A 13680-nucleotide genomic window follows, 5' to 3' on the forward strand; every position below is an offset into this window, starting at 1 on the left:
AGAGAATTTTTTTTAATTACTAGCACAACGCAGAATGAGCGTCCTTGTTGAGTTCCACGTGAACTCCCCTGTCACAGGATGGCCGTCTCGGGGTTTTATGAGTGGGAGGTGTCCTCGAGAAATCTTTGCCATTTTCTTGAAATGTAGAGATGCCGGAATCTCCTGTCTTAAGCAGAAGAGCACGAAAGTCATATTTTCTGTTGCTCATTTGCCATACAGAAACGACCCCCACAGTTAGGGGGCGGGGCGGGGCGGGGCGGTGTTGAAAATCAGGTTTACTTGTATCTGTTGCTCCAAGTGGCTCCACGTTGCCAGAGCGTGAGCGCGTCGGGCCTGGAGGCACAGGTGACGGGGTCAGTCTGGGCACATTCAGTTGCTTTGCCTCCTGTATGGGACCAAGGCCGCTTTGTGCCTCTGCTTCCTCTTTAGGTTCAGTGATCAAATGTCAGCATTAGGGTTTGATGTTTTTATAACTTGATCTTGTGTGCTTACAGTGATGACGTGCACATGTCCTCACTTTGAGGAAGTTAAGTAAAGGGCCTTTTTTGGTCCAGAGGTACGTTCGCAGGCCTAAATAATTTGGAGTTTTGAAATATTTGTCTTCTGATTACACTTTTAAAGTACTTGCATTTTTAAAAAAAAAATCTAATCATATTTATGACAGTTAGTAACTCCCATCAAAATCCTACTCAAAAAAACCAGAGAGAGGGAAAGAACCATTGACTTAAAAGTGTCTCAAGGAAAGATTTCCAAGCCCTGCCCAGCCCACTCGTCCTGGCCCCATGGCAGCGTGAGATGCCGGTGCTAGTTCTGGGGGTACAGGAATGTGGTCTCTGCCCTTGTGCCTGAAACTTAGTTCCTATCGTAGTGTCCCTTCTGTTGATGGGAGCGTTTAAAATAAAACCACAGTCCTTCATGATCGAGTCGCTCCCGTAGTGACCTGTGCTGTTCTGGGGGTTCTGGCCCCACCAGTGAGTTTTAGCCCCGTGTCGTCCCACACATCCCGTAACGTATCAAGTGTGACACCTTCCCTGACAACCTTAGTTGCCAGTGTCTGTGAAATACCAAACAGGAATTCGCTTTGGGAACTTTTATGGGCCGAGTAAAATAAAGTTCATAAACTTCAAGAGGACAGATTGTAATCCCGGTGTTTCAGGAGCGCTGCCGGACGCCCGGTGCGGTTTGGGTCTAGAGGGAAGAGCAGGCAGCAGGTTGTTTGCGGCCATTTCTTAACTTTTGGGGCCTTTTCACTGTCCCCAGGTCTGTTGAGACCCCGCCTTTGCTGATTAACACAGATTTTGGCCATTTTTAAGTGGAGAGCAGTTACTTTAAATAGAGCTGATAGGATCAGGCCACACGGCTACTCTCTGACAGAGGGTTATGCGTGGAGTGCAAACACAGGGTTGTTTTGAAAGCTCTGAAATGTCCACCTTTAGTTTTGCGTAGAATTTTATCTTTATTCAACAAAAGTAATATATTTTCCTTACAAGTAGAGACATAAACAAAGGAGTTCTTTTCTATTAACGGTACGTTTTTAAAGAGGAGGGATACTGCTCCTTAGCTGAATCTTATAAGGCGCGCTTCCCAGAATACCGTACTTGGCGAGATGAGCAGGTCGTGGTGCTAAGAAAGCAGTGGCCTCACTACGAGGATCATCCTAATGGCTTACATCTCTGTTCGAATCTATGACTGCTTGGGAACACCGGTGTTCTCAGGAGTACCTGTTTTGGCACTTACAGTCCTAAACTGTTTGGGCATTTCGAACAAGAGAAAGTCCTACAGACCATTTGAACAAGTGAAACTTAATACTAGCATATGAGTATATTTTCACTTGTTTCCATGCTTTGAAAATTTGAAAGTCACTCACGTTGGGAAAACTGCTTTGTAGATTTTCCAGATGCTATCTTTAGCTATCCCAGTTATTAGTATATAGTGACATGGTACTTAAAACAATCTGCATTTGAAAATTTACTCCATACATGAAGTTACCCTTAGAGACCAGCTGTGCAGTTACACTGTGTTAACTTCAGGCACCGGGCGCACGTCATCACCATCGGATTATGTGAAGTGCTTCTCCTTTGCAAGTCCGTATTCATCCGGTCGCTTCCTCCACACAAGGCTGATGTCAGCAAGGCTCTTAAGATTGGAAAGTGACTTTCTGAACCATTCTGTATCTTTATGGTGAATAAAGTTTGGACTAGGTAATCATGTGGGGGCAGGCTGGCATTCCTGTATGCCCCCCCACTGATCGCCAAGGCAGTTTCAGCAGACTTGACCAGTGGGTGGCTGTGCCCCTTCTCCAGACCGCCGCCACCTCTCAGGAGGGCGCTGCAGGGAGGCCTGGGGCTTCCCCACCCCCTCTCAGACCCCAGCAGTTTGGATTCTCCCATGTCTCTGCTTGATGTGGGACAAGCACTAGAGCGGCACTAGAGCGGCTTAGTTCTCTCCGTGCCTCCCACTTTCTGACCCTGAGGTTCTTTGCAGAAGAGAGCTAGTTACACCCGGAGAACGTGGGCTCCCACAGCTGCGAGGCCTGCCCTCGAGCCATCAGTGTTCCGTTCTGGGTCGGTTTCCGCCACTAGAAAATGGTGGGCTTATGATTCTTGTTTGCTGGATGTTCCTGGCCTTGATATCCTACTCAAATAAAAGCTGAGTTTGTCCAGGATTTTAAAGCCTTTTTGCCTCCCGTGAATTATCGTAGTGATTTCGTTTCCAGGCGAGTTTCAGCTTTTCGCTCACCTGCAGTGGCTGTACGTTTGGTCATAAAATGAATTGGAACATTTAAGTCCAAGTTTCATTTTCATAAGGGAGACACTCGGTGTTGAGGGGGATGTCTCTTGTGCATATTGCCGTGGTCACCCCTGATTTGGTTTATGGTTTCTGTATTTTTAATTCTTTCGTGCCAGTGATGGTCATGCCCTCCTGCACCTGGAAATTCTTTTTACTACATAATTTCAAGGCTACACATGAATATTTACAAAATAGCAAATAGCCCGTTGATTCAGAAGAAGAATGTCTAGATACAGATATTTTTAAATAGCAGGATTTATCTGTTCCTGGTCAGAGTTTTTAATCTTGGCAGAATTCATTGATTGAATCATCCCCAATAACCTGGTCCCAGAAGAAACTTTCATTAACCCAGTTGCTACCCACAGTGAATCTGTTGTGTTCCTCGTCCACGAGCTAAAAGATCAGATCATTTTGAGATGGGTGCATGCTCTAAACTTTCGTGCTTTCAACGTACTCTGTGTGTTTAGTCAGAGAAGTACAGCAGACAAATGCTCAGTGTGTTTAACTCAGACTAGAATTAGACCTTGAGGGGGACTATCTGAGCAGTAACGGAGACAGACGGCCGCGCAGGCCTGAGCCTCTGTCCTTTGCAGCCGTGTGTGCGCGTGCGTGAGTGAGCCTGCGAGCTGCCGCGTGCCCTGCGGGTGTCCGTGAGGCGTGGCGCTCCGAGTCTCGTCCCAGTGTCTAACACTAATCCTTGTGGCATCTGTAGACTTAGTTTTGAGCACTAAAACCGCATTTGATTGTGCTGCTGCCACTACCTTACACTCCTCTCCGCTCGTATAATTCACCTCCATTCGGCTTGTTTTTGCAGCATTCCTGTGTGCCCGTCTTGTTTTATGCGGCATCAGCCTGCGTTTTTGTTGATTTCTCATGCGTGTCCTTTCCAAACATTTAATAGTTTTTAATTGTTCATATTTGATACTTTGAGCCCAGGCTCCATGTTATCTTTCCAGAAATTGGGGTGATGGATAATTTCTCAAATGCAGATTGTGCTTTAAAGATCAACTCTCTAAATTTGCTTAACTTGGATTGTCACCAAGTCAGAGCAGCTAATCACTAAGGATCTCAGATTGGTGAACGATTGGTCCCATTACCAAAAAGTTTAAACCAAAGCTTAGAATTGAATTTTAAAAGTCTTTAAGATTGTTCGTGGATTTACATATATTGTATTATTCATACAATATATCTCAGCTTTTTTTCCTGTACATTCGTACTGATAAATGGCTGGAAAGTCTTTGACCCCGACTGCATTTCTGTTAAATGTTTGTCTAGAATATGGATTTGGTTTCATTTGTATTATAACCCAATTAACTAAGTGATTAACATGAAAAAATAACAAGAAAAAATTAAAACCCGTTCTGTGTGCTCAACATTTTTAGTACCTTAAAGATCTGGCTTACTACCGCAAATAAAATCTGTGAATTGCTGTCAAGCATAAATTTGCTGTTTTGAAAAATAATTGCTTTTTTAAGGCCTTTGTCAGATATTTTGTTCAAAAGTGAATTTTTTTCCATCGCAAACCCTGGAGTTATATTTGATTTTCTCTAAGTAATAACAAAAATCGAACTCCTAAATTGAGGCTCCTTGGAATTCTAGTATTAACAACTCCTTGAAAACGTTTGCATCTCGGAGCTGGCCCGAGCCCAGCCGTTGTTAGCGATGATGGCCTGTGATGTGTGCAGTGAGACCGAATGCTAATCAAGCTTTGCCTTGGCTTTCTGCTCTGTGTTGTCTCGGTGTTTGCGTCTTACCTCTCTGTCTGTGCTATCTGTTCCCTTCCCTGTTCTCTAATCCTGCCCTTCCCCACCTGCCCCTGTTCCTTCCATTGTCCTCACTGACCCATCAATCAACCAACAACGCCCCCCCTTCGTCGTGGTGATCTGCCCTGCTCTGATTGGTGGCTTCGTTGCTTGGGTGGCTGTGTGTTATGATGGACCAGTTCACCCAAGTATGGCCTTCTTGCTGACAGGTATCATTTCTGTGAGAAGTGTTTCACAGAGATCCAGGGGGAGAATGTTACCCTGGGTGACGACCCTTCACAGCCCCAGACGTAAGTACCATCCTGTCATTTTTCTCGGGGTTGACTCGTAATTGTTTTTTCCCTCCTGCCCATGATTAAAAGGGAAGCACCTCTGCTGTTCTGACTTGTGCGTGGTGCATTTTCTCGAACTCGCTATGCCCACATGCACACATTGGAAGGTAGCTGTTTAGCTCAACACCAGGGCCACCTCCATATTCTCCCTCCTTCCGAGACCATGATGCTGGAGCCCCCACCACGGTTCTCTGGTCTCTCTCGACCTTGCTCCATGTCTGCCTATGAAACACTTGCCTTTTCCTAGCGGTGGTCCTTCTCCGTTGGGGGAAGTTACAGATTTTCAGTTACACCTCAGAAAGCAGATCTCCCTTTTGACAGAACTGGCAAGAGCGAGAAACGAATCTTGTGTGCATACCCCATCTGCAGCCTTCATTCCATCTTCCACTGAAGCCTCCGTCCCGTCCGCCGCAGAGCCTGTCCTAGAACACAGACAGCGAGGCCCGGGTGTGGAAACATGGCTCCTCCCTTGCTGGAGCGGTGGCTCTTGCTCACTGGCTCCGGCCTGCCCAGGCTTGAGTTGGTTCATTCATTCCTTCACTGAGTTCACCTTTGAGTGGGCACATGGTCAGACTGTGGCCAGAAAGAGCACGTCCACCGGTTGAACGGTCAGGTCCTTTATTTGCTTGAGACACCAAAGACCTGCCAGCCACCATGTCTGCCTAGGACTGCCGGCGTTTTGTGGTTGTCTCTTTTCTCCTGGCTCTGCCGTGATCTCTGGCCTGCTGGGAAGTCTGCTGCTGGGACTGTCCCTACAGGCAGGAGGGCCCTCCCACCGGAGCAGCTTCCAGCAGTCTCAGACATGGCCTCTGGCCTTCACGTTTACTTGCCCCAAAAGCAGAGCGAACCGTAGCCACTCAGGAGGCACATAAACTGAAATGCCTGAAATTCTACGTACTTAATTTATTTTTATATCCCTTGTAATCTTAGTTATTTGGTCCAATTATGTGATTGATCATTGGATTATACAGTTCTGTGAATCAGAAATAATTTCTGTGTACACTGATCATAACAAGAGGACAGTTTAGAAACTAGGTCCTTGGTCCTCTAAGAATAGATAAAATACTCCCTAGTAGATGCTGATCTTGTGTCATCTGATTCGTTACAATTAGAATTGATTACACCAATTGTCCATCAGATCCAGGAACCATTCACCATACAGATTTGATTGAAAATATATTGGTTTGGATCTCAGAATACATGCTGGTGGTAGTTGGAAGGAAATATCCCAAGGCAGATAGAGAAAAACAGATGGTGGTGCTTTCTGTGGAGAGAGATTGTGTGCGTTCATGCTGTCATTATTCTACTTGAGATATCAGCTGACCATTATTTACGTTTTATTTGAAAAACTAGTTACAAAATAATACCCCACGGACCATGTATTTTAGACTCAACAGATAAATTTTAGTTGATTCACGTTTCTCTTTTTCCTTTTCTTTTAAACAAGGACAATTTCAAAGGATCAGTTTGAAAAGAAGAAAAATGATACCTTAGATCCTGAACCGTGAGTAGACCGTGATTTCTTTTTGACTTTAGGATTTTAATTTCTGGTCAGGAAACTCCCTCCTTGTGACTGGGCTGCGGGAGAAGGTGCTGTTGGAACACTGGAAATATGTTGCCCTGGGTGGGATTTTTTTTATGACATAAGTAATATTTCCGATACGGATTCTTTTTTGACTCAAACCAAACATGTATGTCCCTGTAGTGTGTTCTCCAGCTACTGAATTTAAACCTTGGTAAGACGAGGTGGAGGTTTTGGTTGTGTCAGAACCTCTCTGGGAAGTTGGTCACCATTGTTACTGAAGCCGTTTAGTGTTCAGTGTGACTCTTCAGAGACTAAAAGTAGGAAGATTAGGTGGAGTAGCTCATCTCACTTAAAGGGAAATTTCAGAAAGAAAACCTCTTAGGAGCGACTCTCGAAAGATCAGGAACGGGCATCGGTGAGGGCGCCTCATTTGCCAGGTTTACTTTACGATCGTCTCTCACGAGGCTGCAGAGCTGTCTCCATAGCTGTCTCCATACGGCGGTCCCTCCAGGTCTCCAAAGCCAAACCCTGAGAGCACCCAGTGTGCATCAGTGCCCATCTGTGTTCTGGGGGAGTGAGCACAGGCTCCAGCGCCACTGGAAGCGTGAGTGCCGAGAAACAGGTCGTCCTTCCCTCTGTCCCCGACACCCAGCTCTGGGAAGACAGGCTGCGGGAGTGGAGGGCCAGGGCCTCATTTTGAAACTGAGCTTTCCTCCTGGGAGCTCACTTAGGGTTTCCCAGCAGCAGTGCCCCGTGATAGGGAGGACACACTCCCTGCGGGGGCTCCAGGCTCCACCCGGATCGTTCATGACCAGTGGATGGTCTCTGCTCGTTGTCCTGTGTCCCAGTTCACGTAATGTCCCCCTGCGTAGCTTTACAGTTTGACTTCAGTTTCAGAATCAGTACCTTAAAATACTAGGTGCTGACAGTATGAAGTACACAGATGAGATCACAGCACACACAGATGCTCCAGAGACGGAGGGCCCTGGCCTGTGCTGAGTGGCATCCTGTGGAAGGGGACACTCGTCTGGCAGCAGGTTGGGGAGGGGAGGGCAGAGCATTCTCAGCACAAAAAAATGAACGAACGCAGGATGTTCGATGACACTGCAGGTCAGCTCGAGGGCTTGGTGGGTCGGGAGCATGGGTGGAGCCCCAAGGGGCGAGCAAGCAGGGGCCCTGGGTGAAGGGCCACTTACAGTGTTCGTCGAACCGTACATTTCTTCCTGAATGTGCTGGGGAGGCTTTGAGGGACTTTGTTGGTTTCCCTTAGGTAAAGATCATCCTGGATCTGTGAGGTGGGTTTACCAGGCGAGGAAATGACTTTGATTTCTAGTTGGGAAAGTAGTTAGGAGACTCAGAGCAACAACTCGGGCAGGAAGTAGGAAGTGGAAGCTTGACCTAAATAGAGAAGGGCCTCCTGGTACAAGAAGCTGCACCATGGGATGAGGAAAGGGCCAGTGTAGGTGACCTGCTGAGATGCTGCTCCTGGGACGGGAAACGCAGGCGTGGCAGCCAGCCACTTGGTTGGTATTAGTCGGGGGTGGTGAAATTCAAAATTGATAATGTTGGGTCTAGAACTTTTTTTTTTTGATAGTTCTTTTCCCTGGCATAGGAGGAAAGAGTTGAGAGTCGCGTGTTCTCGGAAGGGGAGGGGGCACAGAAACGGAGGTGTTGCCTGCTGCCCCTTTGAGTTCTTAACGTGGAGCATGAGCTCCACCGCCGAGCTTTCCGAGAAGCAGCCGGTTAGGGGTGAGGCAGCAGCAGAGGGAGCAGCACGGTGTGGGGCGGAACAGCCCCTGTATGGGGCGGGGATGGGAAGGTGGCGACAGCACAGGATTGCCAGACAGAGCTAGCAGGATGGTGAATTTGGCAATGGTGCTGCTGGGGTGCACTGTTAGCACAGACGTGTCCTTTCTCTCTCCTGACCAAACGGGAGCAGAAGCCGCTGGGGGTTCTCGGGGGGCTGGGGTACTGTGGTTAGGCTGGATCTGTGGTTGAAGGCTTGCTCAGCAGAAACATTGGAAAGGTGGGGGCCCAGAACTCAGGGCAGTGCTGAGAGTCTGATAGGAGCCAGAACCCAGCAGAGTTGCGGGAAGTATGGTACTTTCTAGTCCCTGGAGCCTTACTCGAGGCATAAGTTGTGGTGGTGGTGAAGAGAGTGGCAGAAAAAATAGGTTTTGACATCCACACATGTTGGCAACTAAGATTCCCAAATGAGGTGACAAGGGCAGGTGAGGCAGGGTGGGAGCTGTGACAGAGCATGAGCAGCATGGGGGGCCCTGCTCTCCGGGACTTACGTGAGTAAAGGCCAGCATTGACCAGTCAGCTTGGCGCTTCCCACCTTCGTAGCTGACTCCGAGCAGATGCGTCCTGCGCCTTGGCTAAGAGCAGGTGTTTGTGACACCGGAAGCATTGTTCTGTTTCTTGAGGCACTTTGGGCATACGTGGTCACCTAGAGCAAGCATTGGTCTTGAAAAGGTGCTTCACGTCAGAAATACTGGCCTGTGAAATACGCCTCTGTCACACTGGTTTTTGAAAGTAAAGTTTCATTTCTGGCTGCAAGGGAGATGAGGAGAAGCGAGGGATGGGCGTTTGTGCAGAGAAATGGAGCAAGTCCACTTTCTCATAGAAAGATCGTACCGGAGCAACTTGCTCTTGGATTTGCGAGTTCAAGCCCCACATTGGGTGTATAGCTGACTCTAGAAGAAAAAATAAAGTAAAATGTGGCTGAATCAGGCTGCAGCAGCATTAAAGCCACAGATGACAGGGAGTGGTCCGGAGGGCGACGTGCGGACGCGGCGCAGGCCGCCCCCTCGCGTGCTCTGCTGTGTGCTGGAGCGCGCTCTCTTTGCCTTCCAGCTTTGTCGATTGCAAGGAGTGTGGCCGCAAGATGCACCAGATTTGTGTTCTGCACTATGACATCATTTGGCCTTCAGGGTGAGTCATTCCCTGGTGATTTCCTGTGATCCTGGGGAAGGGAAAGCCTCCCTGCCCAGCCTAGGGGCCGAGGGGTCCTGCCGGGACCAGCAAGGGCTCAGGGCAGAAGCCAGAAGCCGGGTGGCAGCCGGTTCTCAGTTTATTTACATCACAAATATCTGCCTGCTTTGGGGACTTTAGGCTCAAAACAGGCTGCCTCTTCACTTGTAAATAATGACGCCAGAAAAGCCAGAAAAGCACTTCGAGCTGCCTGTCACTGGTTCGGACTCTGATCACACCCTTCCTTTTTTTACAGCTTTGTGTGTGACAACTGTTTGAAGAAAACTGGCAGAACTCGGAAAGAAAACAAGTTCAGTGCTAAGAGTAAGTTGCGGGAGGGCTCCTGTCTCCATGTCTGCCTGTGAGGGGCTTGTCCCCCTTCCCCGTCTTTCTGCGGCTCCCCTCTGTGGGCGGCTCTTGGGCTCCCTTGTCTGAGGCTCTGTACTGGAGTTCGTTTTCCACACTTCGTACTTGTCTGCTCTTACCCTCCATGGAGTCCCTGGGCGTGATCTTTACATGAAAACTAGCTTTATGGTCACTTCATGTTTTAAATGAAAGTTCAGAAAGCTCAGATAAAACATTTAACTTTAAATGTGGAGAGAGAAAATTTGTCAGCAGGTCCTTTTCAAGTAGCTCAGAAAAAAGACCCCTCCCCCCCCCACACACACACACGTCCTGTCGTGACCAGCATGCTCAGCCCAGTGTGCACGAGGATTTGCGTGCGTGGCTGCCGGTGTCCCCGCACAGCAGAGAGCACCCTCGTGCTACTCCGGGGAACTCTTCCAGGGTAGTCTTGATGCTTTCAGAGATAGCATTCTTTTCAGAAGTGTACAATATGAGATCGTCATTGACTGGTTCTCGAGGGCTAGGGGCCACCTTCCACAGTGTGACGTCCCTGAGCTGTCTTCTGCTAAGCTCGCAGTGACCCCGAGTAAGATCGCCGCCTGCCGTGGAGCCTTTACAGCTCGCTTGCCCGGCGCTCCCTGCAGCTGTCGCCCTCCCCAGCGGGGAGTCCGGCGAGACGGGCTTGGAGAGAGATCCCACACCAGGGGGAGGAGAAGAGAGGGAGCAAGCAAGGAGGAAGCCACTCTGTGGGCTTCCAGGTCGTTGCTAATTTAGGGACAGATTGTCGTTACCAAAATCCACAGTTATCCTATAACCTAATCTCACTCTTGTAACATTTTTTGAAATACCGATGAACTCACAGACCCTTACAATACTTCTCTTCAGAGCAGGGTTTCTCAGCTGAGCCACCATTGACATTCAGGGGCAGATAATTCTTTGTTTGGGGTCTGTCCTACACTTTGTCGGATATTAAGAGCATCTTTGGCTGCTACCCACTAAATGCCAGTGACATGACCCCTACTCCCATGAGCATTGACCTTCAGAATGTCACACGATGTCTCCAGACATTGCCAGATGTCCCCTGGGGGGCGGAGTGTGCTCCCACTGAGAGCCCCTGCTTTAGAGAGTCCATTCGGAGTGAGATCACTAAAGCAGTCACCACGCTAGAAACACTTTTCTGGGCCAGAGCCTCGTGCCTAGAACACAGTAGCCAGCAGAGCCAGGCCTGGGTCGGACAGCAGTTGCAGCTGGTAGCGGACGGGGGCAGAAGAACCCAAGAGTAGGTCTGCGACGGGAGCCCTGGGGTTGAAGATGGACGGCACTCACAGACAGAAGAGAACCTTGGACGTCCGACCACCCAGCGACGTTCGTTGTGGATGTGTGGGCACAGCCTTTGCAAGAGTCTGTAGGCCACAAAGGACGGGCTGCCTCGTTCGCTTCTGCACCAGTGCCGTGCTGCTGGCCAGGGGGTGAAGGACGGTCGACAACGGACCATCTCCCCTCCCAGCCTCCACCCTCCTCTGCCTGACGCCCTGCGCAGCCCATCCGCGTGGAGGGAGAAGGGGAACCACTAGCTATGCTTCTGCATGCGAGTCCCTGTGTCGCGGTGTGAGAAGCCTCCCTGGAGATGGGGCAGCCCCGGTGTTGGCAAGCAGAAAGCCGAAGGATGTGATTACGTAAAGGAACAGAAAAGGCCCTGTCACGTGCTGTGGGTGAAAGCGCACGAGGAAAGCCTGGGGAGGAAGGAGGACTGCGATCCAGCGTTCGCTGTCTGACTCCGTGATTACGCTTGCACGCGCGCGTCCCACAAATCTGTTTGTGCGTGTGAGGCGTGTGCGAGGACAGCCCTTTCAGTGTGAGGAGCAGCCGCGGATGGGAGAGCGAGCGGCTGGCCCTCGGGAAAATTGGAAAGCATGGCAGAACGAGGCAGAGCTGTGTGTGTCACACACCAGGGGCACGATGCCCCCTAAATCATTGTGCGAGGACGCCTCTGCACTGGCATCTCCTTTGCCAGAGGAGCCACCGCACCCCTTCCGTTCGCACCTCTAAGCATCTGCGCTTCTCGGGGCCCCAGAAGGCACCTCTCTAGCCCTCAGCACCGTCACAGCACTCAATTTGGTGCCGATAAGATTGTCATACATGGTCTCATGTACAGCTGCCCTTTTTTTTTTTTTTTTTAAGTGCAGGTAATTCAAGTTATTTGAAGAAAAAAGTAAAGACCTAACTTTTTTTTTTTTAATTTTATTTATTTATTTGACAGAGATCACAAGTAGGCAGAGAGGCAGGCAGAGAGAGAGAGAGGAGGAAGCAGGCTCCCCGTGGAGCAGAGAGCCTGATGTGGGGCTCGATTCCAGGACCCTGGGATCATGACCTGAGCCGAAGGCAGAGGCTTCAACCCACTGAGCCACCCAGGCGCCCCTAAAGACCTAATTTTAAAGGTTTATTTTTCCATTTGCTACTTGGAAATCACTGTGTATAGGGTTCTGTGTTGACATGGGAAGGAGAGTTCCTGGACCACGGCAGGGTGGCCCTTCTTAGCTGGGTCCAGCCTTTCTGGATCAGAAAACACATCATGAGGGGAGCCAGACTCACTCAGCAGTGGCATGAGGGGGACCCGTGGGGGTGAGAACGTGAGGGTCTCCTCCATGGCCTGCTGCTTGGGTAGATGGGATGGCCCATGGGCCCCTTCTGCACCTGACTGTTTCCCAGGGTGGCCGTCATAGCCACAGCGCTCAGTGTAGCTTACACGGCTGTGTGGAGGGCACGCCTTCATCCAGGTGTGAAATCTGTCACAAATCCACTTTCTCCTCCATTTTACAGCTTTTCAAGTTTTTATTTTCCTGTGGGGTTTTTATTTTATCTTTGTGTAGTGTTTTCTTTTTAAAATCACTTGTGTGCAGGTATAACTTAATTCCTAAAAAAAACTCCACTATTGATAGGTTAATTACAGAAAAGTAGAAATTAGAAAGTCTAAATTTTCCAGGTAGTTCCTGGCCTCATTAAGGAATCTTAGGAAATCCCAAATAGCTTTTTAAAAATACTTCTTATCAACGTAGTAAATATTTAAAAGTCAATAAATATGAAGAAGAAAATATCTTTGAAATCCCGTATCTGTAAATAATCACTGTTAACCTTCTGTGGCTTTTCCTTCTAGCCTTTTTCCCTTTGTGCAAAGAGTTTTTTGCTGTGACCAGTGTTTTATCTGGGGATGGCTTGTTGGAAAAGTCCTGTCATGGTGGCCACACCTGGCGCATCCCCAGGAGAGGGAGGGTGTGGAGGGGGTTCAGGGCTGAACTGGGTTCTGATATGGTGTGAGCTGCTGCCTGGGAGGGGCTCGCAACGCTAGGGGCGGGGGCGGGTGGGGTTGGGGGGATCCTGTGAGCTGGATGGGAGGGCTAGAGCAGCCCTGCCCTCCAAGGAGAGCAGAGTTTCTCCAGGGTGCATTCTGGCTGCAGGCACAGCTGTGACACTGAGCAGCCACGTGGGGGCGCCCGGGCTAGATCAAGGCCTCTTCAGGGCCAAGGCATGGGAGGCAGGAGGTGGTCTCAGTGAGGCCTCTGTGTCTGCTCCTTCTACTTTACCCCATAGCCCTTTGTCTGCCTTCATGGCTTTTCTGCTCTTGAAGCTAAAAAAAAAAGGTGGAAATATGTAGGCATTTAAATGACCGCAGTCGTCACTGTGTGGAGCACCTGGAGATTGCAGAGTTCACCTTCCCTTCCATGCTTACCTTGTAGGACAAGCTAGGGCCCTTCTGGATTTTGAAAACACTAATCCTTAGAATATCAGACTGCACTAGGGGCGCCTGGGTGGCTCAGTTAGTTAAGCGGCTGCCTTCAGCTCAGGTCATGATCCCAGGGTTCTAGGATTAAGCCCCACATCGGGCTCCCTGCTCGGCAGGAAGTTGTCTTCTCCCTTTTTTCCCCCTGTGTGTGCTTGCTCTCTCTCTCTC

At 49.3% G+C, this 13680-nt stretch overlaps 1 protein-coding gene across 2 annotated transcripts in view; it reads left to right on the forward strand.

Annotated features, from left to right (window-relative positions):
• CREBBP (CREB binding protein) overlaps positions 1-13680 on the forward strand; it is a 124121-nt gene that overhangs the window by 97361 nt on the left and 13080 nt on the right. For both annotated transcript variants that reach the window (XM_032849345.1, XM_032849346.1), the window contains 4 exons: positions 4763-4843; positions 6333-6389; positions 9270-9347; positions 9643-9710. In XM_032849345.1, coding sequence (XP_032705236.1) covers positions 4763-4843; positions 6333-6389; positions 9270-9347; positions 9643-9710 — 284 coding nt within the window. The remainder of the gene's footprint in view (positions 1-4762; positions 4844-6332; positions 6390-9269; positions 9348-9642; positions 9711-13680) is intronic.

The sequence above is a fragment of the Lontra canadensis genome, unplaced genomic scaffold, assembly GCF_010015895.1.
Source record: "Lontra canadensis isolate GAN:19392208 unplaced genomic scaffold, GSC_riverotter_1.0 scaffold224, whole genome shotgun sequence".
In the NCBI taxonomy this organism is placed as follows: domain Eukaryota; kingdom Metazoa; phylum Chordata; class Mammalia; order Carnivora; family Mustelidae; genus Lontra; species Lontra canadensis.